At 37.7% G+C, this 17248-nt stretch overlaps 1 protein-coding gene across 3 annotated transcripts in view; it reads left to right on the top strand.

Moving 5' to 3' along the window:
* The first annotated feature begins 827 nt into the window (after positions 1-827).
* HMGN3 (high mobility group nucleosomal binding domain 3) overlaps positions 828-17248 on the top strand; it is a 38152-nt gene continuing 21731 nt past the window's right edge. For 2 of the 3 annotated variants that reach the window (XR_011557389.1, XM_070733094.1), the window contains exon 1: positions 909-1264. Coding sequence is in view for 2 of the 3 variants with exons in the window: in XM_070733094.1 (XP_070589195.1) it covers positions 1250-1264 (15 nt within the window). In the remaining variant the exon portion in view is untranslated. Of the gene's footprint in view, positions 1265-17248 lie in introns of all 3 variants that reach the window. The other variant, XM_070733096.1, reaches the window with a different exon arrangement.

Raw genomic sequence — 17248 nt, 5'->3', positions numbered from 1 at the left:
TATATGTATATACAGTATACCCATTAAATCCCTCATTGTGCATTGGACTAACTAACTAAATGATATATAAAATATAGGAATGGCAATTGGACAGGGGACGGAAGGCACACTAGTGCACTAATAATAATAATAATAATAATAATAATAATAATAATAATAATAATAATTTATGTATTTATTTTGTCCAATACACAATTAGGGTTTTAGTGGGTATATATCTATATACACATAGTAAAATACATGATGGTTATAGAGGAGATTCTCATAGTAAAATATATCTAAGAAATAATAGAAAAGAAGATATAGTAATAGAACATATCAATGAAAGAATAGAAGAGATATAGGAATAGAAGAAAGGTATAGGAGATATAGGAGAGCAATAGAACACGGGACGGAAGGCACTCTAGTGCACTTGTACTACTAATAATTGTAATAATAATAATAATAATAATAATAATAATAATAATAATAATAAATAATAATAATAATAATAATAATAATAATAATAATAATAATAATAATAATAATAATAATAATATTCGTATGCCGCCCCTCTCCGAAAACTTGGAGCAAAACAGATTGCAAAACACGGAAGATCGCGACGTGGTAGCCTTCTCGGCCACAAGGTAATCTTCGGTCTGCGGTTTGGGAAATCCAAGTTGACGCAAAACCCTCGAGGTTCGCCGCTATACGGAGCGGAGAGGCGCTCGGATCGAGCGGGCAACCTACCTAAGCGGCGCGGCGGCTCCCTCCAGCTTCCAACCTCGGCGCGTTCCTCCGGGCAATATCCGAAGGCTGCCCGCCGGCCAATCGCGAGATCCCGCCTCGCCCCAACGGATCCAGCCTCTAAGCCGCAAGGACTTCCCCCCACCCCCCTCCTCCTTCGGATCTATTCCCAAATCGGGGAAGGAGGAGGAGGGGGGGGGGAGAAACCGAATTGGGGAGCCAATCGCAAGCCAGAGCTGCACCTCTCCGTACCCACCCCTCCCGCCTTCCCTGCTCTCCCGTCGAAGAAGCGGTGGGCGCTGAGCGTCGTCGTCGCCAGGCGGAGGCCGTCCTTGCTTCAGCTGTCGCCCGGGGAGGGGTCAACCCAAGCGGCAAGGCTGCCTTTGCTGTCAGCTCTGGTGATCGCGGGCGGCGGGCGATTTCCAAGAGCGGATCCGACGCTGCTGCTGCTGCGGCGAGGAGCACAACCCCGCGGCCGCTTTCTTCGCTTGGGGTTTCAAGCCGCCTGCAGGAAGGCAACACCATGCCGAAGAGAAAGGTAATGCCGGAGCCTCGTTTCCCCCTTTTTCAGGCTCGGAGAAGGAGAGGAAAATAACCCCCCCCAAGGGTAACCCCCCCCCCCGCGCCAGCCTTTCGCCACATATGCTGACAGCTTTCCAAGCGGCGGGCTCGGTTTCACTTCGAGAGGCCGCGGCGAGGTCTGTTTATAACCCCCCCTCCCGCCTTTTCTTAACCGCCTGTTGCAATAATGTAAGGGCGCCAGCTCCTCGCCTTTTGCAGTTTTGAACGCGGCCACGTTTTCTCTTTCCTCTTCGTGCTCTATGCGGTTGCAAGCGGTGCGCACGGCGCTTTGGGGCGCGCGGAGACCCGTCGCTCGGGTCGGTGTCAGTCTCCCGCAAGGCCCTTCGCGTTCCCGGGCACGTCAAGCAAGCTTCTCTCTCTGTCTCTCTCCCCACCCCCCCGTACACACCACACCACATACACTCGCTCTTCTTACGCCTCGGAGGAGAAACGAAGGGCTCCCCCAACCCAAAAAAACCACCCCTACAACACCACAACTCTCCGCGAGCAGCTCTTGGGCGAACTACGCGGCTGCGGGAGTATGTGTGTGCGTGTTTGTGTGTGTTTGTGTGTGTGTGTGCTTGTGCGCGTATTTACGAAAGGAACGCTCCGAGAGTTCGCTTCTCCGCCTTCCCCCCCATTGGGGTGGGGAACTCTTAGCACGGGCTCGCGCGCGACTCTCTCGAGCCGCCTCGGGGACGGTGTGTGTGCGGGGGGGAGGGGAGGGCTGCTAAGGTAACCTGAGAGCGCGAGGGGGCGGAAAGTAAAGGCAGGGGAGAGCCGTATTTAAAACTACCCCGCTCCTTGCTTTCCGTGTGTGGAGGACCCATCTGTTCGGTGCCAACTCTCGGGTCTCTCGGGACCGTCTTGGCTGACTAGGTTGGGCCTGCGACCGCCGCAGCTGAGGCGGGCTCTGATGCCAAGGCAGCGGGAAATGTTTCTTCCAAAGACCCCGAGGGCGCCCGAGGAAGGCGGTTAGGGAGGAGCTTTGCACCTTCGAGACGCGAAGGAGCCGCTTGCAACGGTTACTCCGGAGAGAGAGAGAATTGTGTGAAGCCGAGGCGTTTCTTTTCTCCTCAGCCGTTTCCTTTGCCTTTTTTTTCTTTTCCTCTGGTGAAAAGGCTGCTGGACCTTTCAGCGACTTCTGCACTCGTCTCCCCTCCCGGCTCCGAAGATAGGGATTTCTTCGCTGGTCACATTTGATTGGGATTTTAAAAAATGCCTTTTTTTTTTGGCTCTGGGCTGTGTAAATTGAGAGGCAATCTGGATATAACTTCTAACTAGTAGCCGAAATTGAAGTCGTCAGAAATTATTCAACCTTGCATTAGATCCTGAAAAGAAGCAGAGGCTTTGTACAGGGTTAGCATTATGAAGCGGCATATAAGTCTAAATGCTATCGCTATTAAATTTATTTATTCATTCATTTATTCATCCATTTAGTCATTTATTTATTCAACTTCTATGCCACCCAATCCTGAAGGGCAGCTTACAACAATTAAAAAAAAGTACAGTTAACAATAAAAAGAAGTCAAGTACTGTATATATATTAAAACAATAACCCCAGTTAAAACCCACAACTGAGCAATCTAGTCAAAACAAATACAAATACAAATTCAATACAAATAACACATAAATGACTCCCTCAAATGTTCTGGGAGCAGTTGGGTATGTGGGGTGAAGTGCACAAGATTGTAATGAAGTCCATCTGGATGGATCAGTCGTTCTTGCAAAATCCAACCTACCCCATGGAGTTTTTGTTGGCAGGAAAAAAAAACCTGAGGAGGAAATTGTGTATGCTAGCATAGTTCCTGGAGAAAAAGCAGGATATGCATCTAAAAAAAGAGAGGAACCAGGGACTGTAACTGAAGATGTGATCAGCTTCAGCTTCGGTAATCCCTTGTGCTGCAGCTGAGATTATAAATTCCTAAGGATAAGGATTGGATGGCTTTGTATCAGGGATATAAAACTTAGTGTCTTCCAAAGGTTTGGGATTTTAATTCTCATCAGTCCCAGCCAACATGGCCAAAGACAAGGCTTCCCTGGAGTCATCCTCCAAACCTTATGCAAGACCTTGACCTGCTTAACTGTTCTTGGTGTCCTCTGTGAAATGTACTGTAGTACACGCACTGATGGTTCTGTAGAACACTTAACAAAAAAGCAAGCAACAAAATTGTACCACAACTGACTATAATGGAAAGAGGCTGCCTTTGTTTTGCCTCTTCAGAGAAAGAATAAAAATAAATTTGTACCGCTACTTATTTATGGATTTTTAGGCCTTTTAAGAAGCTGAGCTGTCTAAAAATACCCAACTTTTGTACTACTAATTATTTTATCTACATAGTGCTTTTCCTTTAGTTTTATATTTACATATTCTCCACTAAAGTAATTAATACAACACAAAAATGTTGTCAGGCTAATGCCACTGAAGAAATAGCAAAAGTATTTCATTTCTGCATGATTCTTATGGAAATATATTCATGTGTCATACTTGATATAAAAGTACCATTTTGACCAGCAATCCAGTATTTTAAGCTTCCTTTAAATAAATACTACTTTTAAAAATGTTAACAATTTTATCTTTTGTCTGAAAGTAGACAGTTACAGCATGTTCCTTCATAATTACCATTGCTTTTCCCTTTGGGGAATGAGTTACAATTTTGATTTATTATTGGTTGAAAGTTCAAGTTAGTTGAAATATTTAAATATTTTAAAGCCTACACCTATGTGATATGTATCTCTTCAAAATTAAATGGAGACTTACTTTTGGGTAGATCTGAGTAAAGTTTTAGCTTTCATTAAGATATAATCTTATACTAAACTACATATTTATCAGAGAGTTACTTTCCTTGGATTTAGTGGAATATTTTTTTTGTATTATCATTCTTGTCTTAGATTTAATTTTATCCTTGATAACCTTATTTGCTGCTCTTCTGTGGCAAAACTTCATTCATTCTGCATATGTGTATAATGCCTCAGATATCATAGAATGAAATATCATAGTGTAGGAAACTAGAAACAGGATATTGCTAGAACACATTGGATATGAATAGCTGAAGAATTGATGGATGGGTTTATTGCATTAGAATTCTTAGAAGAAATCTTGATTCATTATATTCTAAATTAAGATTTAGATTTGGCACACAAATACCCCTAACTAGCTCTTCCTCCCGGGAAAGGGGATGGTAATTCTTGGGTTTCTCATTTGTGTTGAATTTATTAATCACCAAAAAATGATGTACTGTACTTGTAAAAGTTGGAGCCTAAATATATCACTTTATGATGGTGGTTATTGGAAGAGATAACATACTTGATTCCTTGGATTTTTTTTGCAAAATTTTATCTTGTTTCATGTGTCTCTGTGTAAGTTAAGCCACTATCAGACATTGGCTGGAGGCTAATTTTCAGCAGGATATTGATGATACTAAGGTGTACGTACTCCTTGCTGGATGTTTTGAGAACTTGTGCAGATTTCCAAATAGTAAAGGACAGGTATGGAAAAATAAATTTAAGCTGAACTTTGACATGATCAATTTACTTCTGATTCAAGAAGTTGGATTTCAGGATCAGAGGGAAATGGGTGGTTAAGAAATATGAAGAGCGAAAGGAGGAATGAAGGAAGGAAGGAAAGAAAGAAAGGAACGAAAAAAGGGAAGGAAGGGATAGAAGGAGAAAGAAGTTCAGTATCAGTATTCTTTCTATTCTATTTCTAAGCTCAACTTCCATAGAACTTCAGAGGAAAGAACACTGCAGCTTGATTCTGATCTTTGTTGGTGTAAACAATCACAGAATATGCATAACTTTTTCAAGGCCTTTATGCTGGACGAAAAGCAAGTCTCTAACTTACTTCCTGACTTCCGATTCCTTTATTGTTGATAGTTGATCCTAAAAGGCAGAGGCTATGAACCACTTCAATGTCAATTATATAGTGGTTGCTATATGTTTTTTAGTTGTCCTGTGTATACTTAACTTCAGCCACTTTTTCCCTTTGCTCCCTGACTTTCACTACTAAAGCTTGCAGATAATTTGTATTTTCAGCTAGCACAGTAATATCATTAGCATAAGATGTTTCTTCCTCCAATTTTAAAATCATAATTATCTTTTTCCAGTATACTGTATATATTCTAAACATGCAAGGCTATGTCACTTTTTGTTAACCTGGAACCAATCTGTTTTATCTGTTTTGTGGCTTCCACATTTCTGTATGAGCTTTTTCCTGAGGACAATGCATTGGTGTGAGATTCCTGGGTTTTTGGAAATACAGTACACTGTTTGATATTTTCAATACATTTATATTATCTGGTTTTCTCAATTGTCCAGTGTGCATGTCCCTTTCCATGTAGGGATGATGTGCTGTTTTGCTAGAAGTGTGGTAATGTGTACATTTTGTTAAGCAATACTTACCTATATACCGCTTCACAGTGCTTTATAGCCCACTCTAAGCAGTTTACAGAGTCAACATATTACCCCTAACAACTGGGTTCTCTTTTTACTGACTTCGGAAGGATGGAAGACTGAGTCGAACCTTGAGCCACTCAGAATTAAACTCCTGGAGTGAACAGTGAACTAGACATTTTGTTAAATCTCTTTTTTTAGTAGTGTATGTAGATTGATCTTTTCCATTCTGTTGGTCAGTGAGTATTACCTAGATTTGCAGGCATAGTTTGGCGAGAATTTTTATTTACTTCTGTTGCTCACCATGTTTTTATACATTTTTATAGGCTTCTGACTTGGCAGAACCCAGAGTGCTGGGCTCAGCCAAGTCAGAAGCCTATAAAAATGTATTAAAACCTCATTGTCAGTACAATATTATTTTAAGTAAAACTATTTTCTAAAATATTTTCAATGTTGAAATCTTCAAAGAATGTCAGTATGTTTCTTTCATCTTTCTTCTATCTTTGAATCAGTTACTGTCCATCTGATGATGTCATTTAGTATATCTGTTCAAGATTGGAATTTCCTTCTGAATTTAGAAATGTTTTAGAAAGATTTGCTTGTTTTTCTATGTCTCTTCCCATTGTCAATATCTTTACAGATGTAATATTGCTTCTTGTTTCCTCTGACAGCTTTCTGAAATACTTGATTAAATTCCTTCATGAGATTTTTGTCTTTTTTGTCTTTAGTTTTACTTCTTTTCCATTTTTATTACAGATGACAAAAGCAATCTCATAAATTGGATGTAGAAACATGTAAATTAATTAATACTGGGAGAGAGTGGTCTCAATTAAGAGATGTAATTATGAATAGGAGTGAAGTCTATGATGTTAAATTATGATTTCAGGCAAAGTTTGTCTTGCAGCATTTCTACATGAACATTTTCTTAATTTGAGTCAAAAGAGAAAGCCTGTGATTTTTAGGGGCCAAATGATATTGCCAGAGATACAGAATGCAAAATATAGGAGATTAATTTCAAAAGGGTAGAGAGTGTATATATCAGAGATATCTAGGGTGATACCATCTCCACATGAGAAATGCTTTGTTTTTCATAGTGTCTCCATGTCAAAGATTTCTCTGCATTCACATTATGTAAGAATATCTTAACCTAGCATTCATGCTGTGATACTAACTTTGCTATACTATATTAATATTCAAAATAAAGTTCCAAGTAGATTTTGCATTTTAGGAATATTATTAGATGTTGGATTGTATCTCTTCTCTGCTAGGCCCAAAGGCAAAGGTCAAATGCTTAAAGTTATGTCTTTGCTTTTTCAGACATCTGTCAGCAAGTATCTTGCCCTCTCCTGAATCCTCCTTTTTATCTACATGTATATTTATGTATCTAAATCTCTACAGGATTTTAAATTCTAGATAATCAGAGGAATGGCCAGATAAGGCTATGTTGCACATATTCATTGTTCAAATGTAGAGGGTGAGGTGAAGTTTGAGATAGTATTGAGTTAGCATTGTGAGAAAAAAATCAAGTCCTTCCTTCAGTCATTCTTCCTTCTCTAATTCAAAATCTCAAATTGAATTAGGCTTTAGAAAAAGACCATGGAAAATACCAGCTCACCTGTGTGGAATCCACATTGCATATCAGATATTAATACAATCGAAGGAGCCCAGAAATACTTCACAAGAGTCCTTCACTCCTCCTCACGTAGCAAATTACCCTACTCCTCCAGACTTCAAATACTAAATCTAGAAAATTTACAACTACAGTACGTCGTCTCCGAACTGATTTAACTGTTGTTCATAAAATCATACATCATAATGTACTCCCTGTCAGTGACTACTTCACCTTTAACAACAACACAAGAGCACGTAATAGAAACAAATTAAATGTAAATCGCTCCAAACTTGACTGCTGAAAATACGATTTCAGCAATAGAGTGGTCACCGTCTGGAACTCATTACCTGACTCTGTTGTTGCTTCCCCCAACCCCAAAATCTTCAACCTTACATTATCTACAATTGACCTCTCCCCTTTTCTAAGAGGTCTGTAAGGAGCGTGCATAAGTGCACTTATGTGCCTAATGTCCCTGTCCTGTCTTATTATCCTTTCTATTACTACGTTCTACTTATGTTATATTATGTTATGTTAATATGTACTGTAATACTATACTTGTTTGACAAATAAATCAATAAACAAACAAACATTCCTCCTTGTTGGATCCCAAACAGATTTCTTTTATTCTAACTTGAGATCTCTTTCATCAAATTAAAAAAGGCCCCTTCCCCCAAAGATATTTTCAATCATCATCATCATATTATTATTATTATTATTATTATTATTATTATTATTATTATTATTATTTAGATCTATATGCCGCCCCTCTCCGAAGACTTGGAGCGGCTCACAACAAGAAACAGTACAAATCCAATACATTAAACCAATTTAAAACCCTTAATATAAAAAACAATCATACATCTCATACAGACCATACATAAAGCGGAAACGGCCCAGGGGAATCAATTTCCCCATGCCTGATGACAGAGGTGGGTTTTGAGGAGTTTGTGAAAGGCAAGGAGGGTGGGGGCAGTCCTGATCTCCAGGGGGGGGTTGATTCCAGAGGGTCGGGGCCACCACAGAGAAGGTCCCGCCAGATGACATTGTTTCATCGACGGGAGAAGGCCAACTCTGTGGGACCTAACCGGTCGCTGGGATTTGTGCGGCAGAAGGCGGTCCTGGAGATATTCTGGTCCAATGCCATGAAGGGCTTTATAGGTCATAACCAACACTTTTAATTGTTACCGGAAACTGATTGGCAACCAATGCAGACTGCAGAGTGTTGGTGTAATGTGGGTATACCTGGGGAAGGCCATGATTGCTCTCGCAGCTGCATTCTGCACAATCTGAAGTTTCCGAATACTCTTCAAAGGTAGCCCCATGTAAAGAGCATTACAGTAGTCGAGCCTCGAGGTAATGAGTGCATGAGTGACTGTAAACAGTGAGTCTCGGTCCAGGTAGGGCCGCAACTGGTGCACCAGGCGAACCTGGGCAAGTGCCCCCCTCGCCACAGCTGAAAGATGGTTCTCTAATGTAAGTTGTGGATCGAGAAGGACGGCCAAGTATATATTCATGACAGTTGCAGCGCCCCAGAGTCATGTGATCACTATTTGCAACCTTCCCAGCTGGCTTTCAACAAGCAAAGTCAATAGGTGAAGCCTGTTGCTTAACAACCACATGATTCACTTAACAACTGCAGTGAATTACATATCATTTGCCTTGCTTAGCAATGGAGATTCTGGTCCCAATTGTGGTAGTAAGTTTAGGACTACTGGTAAAAGGGCTTTATGGCAGAAGTAAACTTTTGCTGCCCACAACTCATAATGTTTACCTATTGTGCTCTTGAAATAAGCTTCTCTGATTCAAGGAACAGCCTGCATTTGGGGGGAGGGGGGGCGTACCAAATTTTCTTTATTTTTCACCAACATAGAGTAAAAACAACATTACCAGTAGAAAACACAGAATCAATGCCTAAAATAATAAAAAATATTTTTTGTTACATTAAACATTCAAAAATAAATCTTGATATACATTTTTAATAAAGTGATTTTTCCTTCTTTGCTAAATTAATTAAAATTAACTGCACATCAAACATATTTTGTCTACAAATAGCAATATTATAAAATTCCCTTATATTCCCTTTTTCTATCTATAATAAAACATAAACATCTTAACTCAGTATCTAACTTAACCTTTTCACCTCTGTGTTAAATCCTTATCCATTGCTGCCACCAAATCTTATTTCTTCATCAGGGTCTAAATTAAAAATTAAAATTAAATAATCATGTATTCCTTCAAAGGTGATTAAAAATATTTCTCAGTTATTTTTAGTTTCCAACCATTCATAAAACTTTCCCCAGTTTTATAAAGCATATAAAACAAAGAACATATTAAATTAGCATTTCAGTGTGATATTTATGCCCCGGTTATTTGTTTTTTTACATTATACATTCTTGTAGAATATAATATTTATTTATTTTATTTATTTATTGGATTTGTATGCCGCCCCTCTCGGTGGACTCAGGGCAGCTAACAACAGTGATAAAAACAGTATGTAGCAATCCAATAATAAAACAACTAAAAAACCCTTATTATAAAAACCAGACATACATACAGACATGCCATGCATAAACTGTATAGGCCCGGGGGAGATGTTTCAGTTCCCCCATGCGTGATGGCAGAGGTAGGTTTTAAGGAGCTTACGAAAGGCGAGGAGGGTGGGGGCAATTCTGATCTCTGGCGGGAGTTGGTTCCAGAGGGCCGGGGCCGCCACAGAGAAGGCTCTGTGAATATTGAAATTGAAACAGCCATTAACTAAGAGATTTGCCCTACAATTGATCTTTGTATGACTTGTTTTTTCATCAGCCATTCAGAAAAAAGAAATTTCACTATGACAAATGGTTGTGTGTACATGAAAGAAATATTTTTTAACTTTACCTCTTAACATATTTGCTAACTGAAAACAATATCTAAACTATCTTAGTCATTTGTTAAACAACCCAGTCACCACCCTGGATTGTTTTACTAGCTTAGTTAATAAATATTAACTAACTATTAACTAGTTAATTAAGTTAATATAACTGTATATTAATATTAACTATATATATTAAGACAAATCATGAATTTGCTAATTAAAACTGAATTTTGGTGACTTGGTCTTCCTCATCAATTAAGAAAAGGAGACAAAGAACCAGTTTATGCTAAATTGTAGTTCAGGGTTATAAATGGAGATAGTTATTCATAAATTTTTTTAAAAAACCCTACTTTTCTTTGAATAAAACTGGTTTCAGATGTTCTCTGATTATTTAAATCCTCTCTATCAATCTAACTAATAATGATGTGATTTTAGAGGTTTCTTTTTTAAAAAATCCACAGGTTTTTGTAGGAAAACTAACAACTTGTCTATTTTCTATTTAAGTAGGAAAGCAAGGTTTTCACAAATAAGACATGCAAATGTTCTTATTTTTATAGTTCTTACTCTGAAGATCAGGCCTTGAATTTAAACCACGTTTGGTGTTTAAGGGTAAAAAGAACCAATTGTGCCGCAAGGCAGAGAATATCCTGCATACTAGAGAAAGTCTTCATTGCAAACTTCATGGCTCCTCTGCCTTCTAATGGTTTTGCTATTAATAATTGTGTCCTACTTTGGATTTCTGGTAAGTCCAGGTGTCAGTTGCTCTCTTCAATACAATCATATTTCATAACACTTCCCTAACCATTCTCAGGCAGAAGCAAGTCTTACATTAGATGTAGTCCCAAGAAGAATATGTGTAGAATATTACAACTTTAGGCTGTTAAGTTCTTCTTAACAATTGTAAATGCCTTAGTATGATTGGATATTGATTAGTGTATAATAAAAGTGTCAACCCTGGAAATAATACAGAAAACATGTCATTTAATGACTTTTAGTATAGCTATTGAAGAAGCATATGACATTCAACATAGCTTCCAAGCAAAATGTTTGGCTGAATCTTAAGGTTTTTGCAATGCCCCTACATGTGGCTTAATTCTCCCTGCATAAAATATCATATTTTTAGGAGTATAAGACACACCTTAATTTCTGGGGGGGGAAATAAGAAAAAATTCTGCTTCTATCTACCAGAATCACGATTAGCGGGGTCCTCACTTCCACTGGGATTTTGATAACAAGCAGTACAGATCTTTTTATCTTTTCTAACAATAAAAATGAATTTTGCTTTTTAAGATAAGAGAAATGTGAAGTGAATAAGAAATTACAAGCAGTCATATGATTGTATAATCTTCTGTGTTTTTGTATTATTAATAAAACCTATTAGTGGCAGATATTCCTTGATTTTTCAGAATCCACTTTTGTTGTATAAAGTAAATCTCAGATTTCTGCTATGGAAGTGGCCAGTTTACTTGTATAAGGTGACTAAATTTCCCAAGAAAAGCCTCCTCAGGTAATACTAGGTGAACTTAGAAGACTAAGCACATATTCGTAAAATCTTTAATCAGACTTTCTGTTTTATCAGGCATGTGTTGGCATTTTTTTCTGCAGAAATTGGGGTGGAATTTAACTGGATTGGGTGGGTTGGGGTATGGTTTTCATGGGTACAGAAGATAGACTTGGCTCCACTCCCAAAATGCCCTGTTCTTCTTACCTATACCCATAGGCATTGAAAGCTGGGCTTTCTTACAGCAAGGCCCAATAGATGAGGCATTGTGGTTTTTGGAAGTCTATAGTGTTTACCACATTGAATCTTTGCATCAGATCCGTCAGAACTGGGAGCCAATGGGTAGATCCCAGTTTAAATCAACAGACTCAGTCCTTAAAGCTGATGGGTGAGAACACCCATCCTGACTGCTGGCTCCTTCTGATAAGGAGTGTATCAGGTAAGCCAATGCTCTTTTCCAGAAAAAATAGAGAATGGTAGCACTATATGTTATATTTTCTCTTCTGAGATTTTATCTTGTTATTAAAAAATACTGATATTTGCTAGACATAAGAATGAACATAAAGTTAATACAGCATGAAGAAGCAAAGGCATTCTTTAGCTGGTCTCCATCTTTTCCACTGCTCTATTTGATCAGAATACACAATTTCCCCAAACAATAAATCCATTGCCCTCTAATTAATGTGTTCTCACTCCAAAATAAATGAAAATGAAACAAATGCATTGAGAAGAGAGGAGGAGTGTAAAATAAAAAGGCGGTACTGTAATTTGTTATTTCTGACATTTGTATCCTGCAATCTTGTGACTCTGGGTGGTTTACAATGTATAAAAACAACAATGTACAAAACACACAATGGAAAAGATTATAAAACAATACTGATTTACTTTACTATTTTAGTTTATAAATGCACCAACCTATGTTTCTTTTGCATCTATTCACTGTTTATCCCTCTTAATTTTTCTGCTTTTCTTCTTTCTGTTCTTGAAATCAAACTTAATCATCTTCTTTTCATCTCTTAACATGATGTGGTTCTTCAGAAATCTTTCTGGTGACTGTGGTAGGAAAGGAACACTTAATGGGAGCTAGATGACAGTAGCTCACTGAGTTCTTTGATCTTCTGTTTGCCCTCAAAGGTAAAATGGTTCTTTAGATGCCACAGCAAGCTGTATTTTAAAAGGAGGATTTTCTTTGCACACAAGAGACATGTTACCAGAGGTTGCCTGCTATCACAAATGTAAAGGTGTCCTTCATTTTATTTGAAAAATTTTGGATCTGGTTTTAACTTCCATTAATGGAAAGACAGTATTTTTGCCCCTGTACCATAGCTTCATATAGTATCTTCTGCACTATTCTGGAGGCTCCCAAAATCTTGGAGGGGGGGAGGGAGGAGATTTGGGGAGCTTTACAGGGAAAAAGTAGAATTAGCTTTCTCAAAGAGTAAAAGTCATATGGCTTTATTATATCTTTCACAAAAAAAAAACCCCTACCACCATTACATATAAGTGACAGAACCTCTTGCTTCAGAAATATTTGAATGGATGCAAAGAATGTAAATTTTTAAAGAACAGTTTTGTTAAAAGTTTTGATTCTAATAATGAAACATAATACAGACTAAAAAAGAAAAGAGAGGAGGGAACCATTGAAAATCATCTCCACAAATATAAACAATTTCACTATCTTTTCACCCCTCCATAATTAACAAATATAAAACTTTTCATCCCATAACTCCTAACTATAGGCAAATCCAGTGAGTAATGTATTCTCTAATTCAAGTGTCAGCAAAAAATCCAAATAGCCCTAAAATGATAATATTAATATGTATTTATTTATTTATTAGATTTGTATGCCGCCCCTCTCAGAAGACTCGGGGTGGCTCATAACAGCAATAAAAAACAGTATAACATTGGAACAAATCTAATAATAAAATATATAAAAACCCCAACAATTAAAAACCATACAGCACATACACACGAAACGTGAAATATAATAAGCCTGGGGGAGATGTCTTAAGTAACTTGCGAAAGACAAGGAGGGTGGGGGCCGTTCTAATCTCTGGAGGGAGTTGATTCCAGAGGGCCGGGCCGCCACAGAGAAGGCTCTTCCCCTGGGGCCCGCCAAACGACATTGTTTGATCGACGGGGCCCGGAGAAGGCCAATTCTGTGAGACCTAACCGGTCGCTGGGATTCGTGCGGTAGAAGGCGGTTCCGGAGGTATTCTGGTCCAATGCCATGTAGGGCTTTAAAGGTCATTACCAACACTTTGAATTGTGACTGGAAACTGATCGGCAGCCAGTGCAGGCCACGGAGTGTTGTGGAAACGTGGCCGAATCTAGGAAGCCCCACGACAGCTTTCGTGGCCGCATTCTGCACGATCTGAAGTTTCCAAACACTTTTCAAAGGTAGCCCCATGTAGAGAGCGTTGCAGTAATCGAACCTCGAGATGATAAGGGCATGAGCAACTGTGAGCAATGACCCCCCTGTCCAAATAGGGCCGCAACTGGTGCACCAGGCGAACCTGGGCAAACGCCCTCCTCGCCACAGCCGAGAGATGGTGTTCCAATGTTAGCTGTGGATCAAGGAGGACGCCCAAGTTGCGAACCCTCTCTGAGGATTATATATATATATATATATAAAACAACATTCCAGATCACAACTTTTAACAGTGAGCAAATCCACATTTAAAAGTAATTAGATATCCTAGGGTATCTCAGTGTTCCAGTGTAAACAAAAGATTAAAGTTTAATGATAGAACAGGGAGGATTTATCTTTTAAAGAAAACAAGCTCACAGATATCCCTTCCTTTAAGTAGAAAGAACTACATACAATGAAGCCAATTTAAATACTATCAGATCACAATACTTAAAATAATTGCAGGGAGAAAAGCTTAAACATTATGGTAACTGTAATCAAATTCACTGTACATCATTTTTCAATTCCAGATGTCCGGAAATCCAAAGAAAACTATGCCAAATATCAGCATGTTCCATTCAAGTAAACATTCTATCTCTCAATTCTTAACTATGAGCAAATCAAAACTTAAAAGATATTAAAAATTCCTAGTGTCCTAGCATAAAGAAAAGAACAAAAATTTAACATGACAGAGGATAATTTCTCCTTTAAAGAAAATGAGTTCACAAAATTCTATGTTTTAAGTAGAACGACACTGAAGTACAAAACCTGTTTAAACACTATCACCCAAAATAACATTTTAATCTTTATCAAATAAATTGACTTTGTGTCCCTTCATTTTACATAAATCTTGATCTTTAATCCATTCAAAGGATTGTTGATCGTTTCAAATTTCTTTAAAACTTTAAACAGCTTCTTTTGAAAATCTAGCAAAAAAATATTACAATTGCTCTCTGGGATTGTAATTTTCTTTTCTTTTTAATTTTGAATGCCTCATCCTGATTTTTTCTCTCTCATATTCCCATGAAGCTGACATTAGTGTGCCATTCATCCCTGGAAGTGTCTTTATATATTCTTGAAGATTTCTGTGGCATCCTGTATTATTTCATAAAAAGTTCTGTTTGAGATCCTAATAATTCGACAGTGGTGCTATTCCATAAAATAATATACAAATAATAACAAAAGGCACATTATAAGATGCAACAAAAATCCATATAAGAGATTACAGTATTCTTGTAATAATTGACATTACAAACCACCAGGCAATGTTTTTTCAGAGACAAAACATAGTTTTGTATTTTACTTTTCCACAGCTGTACAGGTATCCTGCATTAAGTCAGAAAAGGCTTTTCTATCTATGGAAAAGGCTTGCATATTCATAGAAAGGAGCGCTTGCATTAAATTAAATTTATTTATATGCACATTTGTTTGATAGAATAATAATTCATCCTTTGTGTGATCGATTAACAATTTGTTTAATTGTGTTGCAATCCTGATTTAATGGGTTGCAACCTTAATTGAAACGTATTACTTTCCTGATACATTCTACATTAGTAACATCAATGCATTTTTTTAAAAAAAAATCTTAAAGTCTTATTTTGGTCAATATTTAGAATTTATGTCCCTAAGTTTCACTTCCAGTTCTATTTTAATGGAATTTGTATAATGCCCAAGACAAGAATAAAAAAAAATCATATACTGTATCAGCAATCACTCTCTGATGATTAAGTATAATTAAAAGCTACCACTAGAGGGTTGCCCTCATTTCAACAGTCTACCTGATTCACCATGTATAGTACTTTTCTCTATCTAGATTCATTCCCATTATGTCGGAACTGCAGCTCTCAGAATTTCAGCCAACGTGTGGGTAGATGAAAATTTTAGAAGTTGCATTTGCAACTATATTATGAGGTTATCAGATCATATAAAGCTGTTCTGAATCCTGAGAATAGGCTTGGAAGGAATTTGGACATTGTGATCTGTTGCTGTTCAGAAATTAGTCCCCAAGTGCGTACATTTTTTGGAGGTGTGTATGAAATTGTTTGGATTTGATTTTTTAAAAATGGGTGGGATGCAATAACATAAATATAGTTTATCTAGATAGTCTCTGCTTTTCCTCTAATTGTGTTGTAGTTGCAGTGAAATTGTTTGATGAAGCAGTCCTGAAGCTTGAAATCTGCCCACAGTTTTGCAGAGCTTCATTGCTTTAATTCTGATATTTCGTGGCATAGTGATTCGGGCAGTGCAGTCATGCCCTTTCCTGATAAAAGACACATTTGATTAAGGAATGGTAGACAACGATAGCCAAATTCCTATCCCTGCATGTCTTGAAGCACTTTTTTCTGCCTTTAATATAAAAGCACTGCATAGAAATATCACCATCCTTCCTGATCTTGTCTAAGGTTGTTATTGCTTTCCTTCCTTTTCTTTATTTCTCCTGCAAACAATCCATATTTACTAGTGAACCCAAGAAAACAGTGAAGAGTTAATTTATTCTCTGTTAGCTGTGAATTAATTATACATACAGGCATTATTTTTAAATTCTTAATATTTAATATCAACCCAGACTGTAGTGCTTGTTTAATTTCATTTCAAGAAAGTCTTATTGTATGATGTTGACATTGCTGTCTTTGAAAGTTTAAAAAAAAAAAAAGATTTGGCATCCAGCATTTATTCTTAGAGCATAAATGCATTTGTAATTTTTTGCTTTATAGTTTGTTAAATATTTAGTAATAACCTTATTCTATGTTGGAAAAATAATACAGCATACAAAGTTAGCATATAGAAGTAAGCCGTGACCATTGGTTGTGCATTGTAAACCACAACAGCTGGAGTGCTACTTGTCCTAGACTCCGTTCGTCAGGCTTTTAACTTGGTTTTCTTAACAGCAAAACAAAAGAAAACAAAATAATGCCCCAACGAGCAGCAATAAACCGTCTGAATTTTTGAAACACAGTTGGGAAAAGTTCATAATGAATAGTTCAAATTTTCTTTAATTGTTTACTGTTATAATATACATAGAGAAAAGATAATTTTTAAAAGTTAGGGAACTGATGCAAGATAATTACTGCAAAGTAACAAGGGTCCATGGAGAGACTCAGGATGGACAGAAATACTTTCTCATGCCACGCTCACTTAAACTGGAATTCATTGCCATCAGTTATGCTAGTGGAAGCCACTTTGGATTGTTTG

The sequence above is a fragment of the Erythrolamprus reginae genome, chromosome 1, assembly GCF_031021105.1.
Source record: "Erythrolamprus reginae isolate rEryReg1 chromosome 1, rEryReg1.hap1, whole genome shotgun sequence".
NCBI classification, from domain to species: domain Eukaryota; kingdom Metazoa; phylum Chordata; class Lepidosauria; order Squamata; family Dipsadidae; genus Erythrolamprus; species Erythrolamprus reginae.
This window is presented reverse-complemented; position numbering and strand designations above follow the sequence as displayed.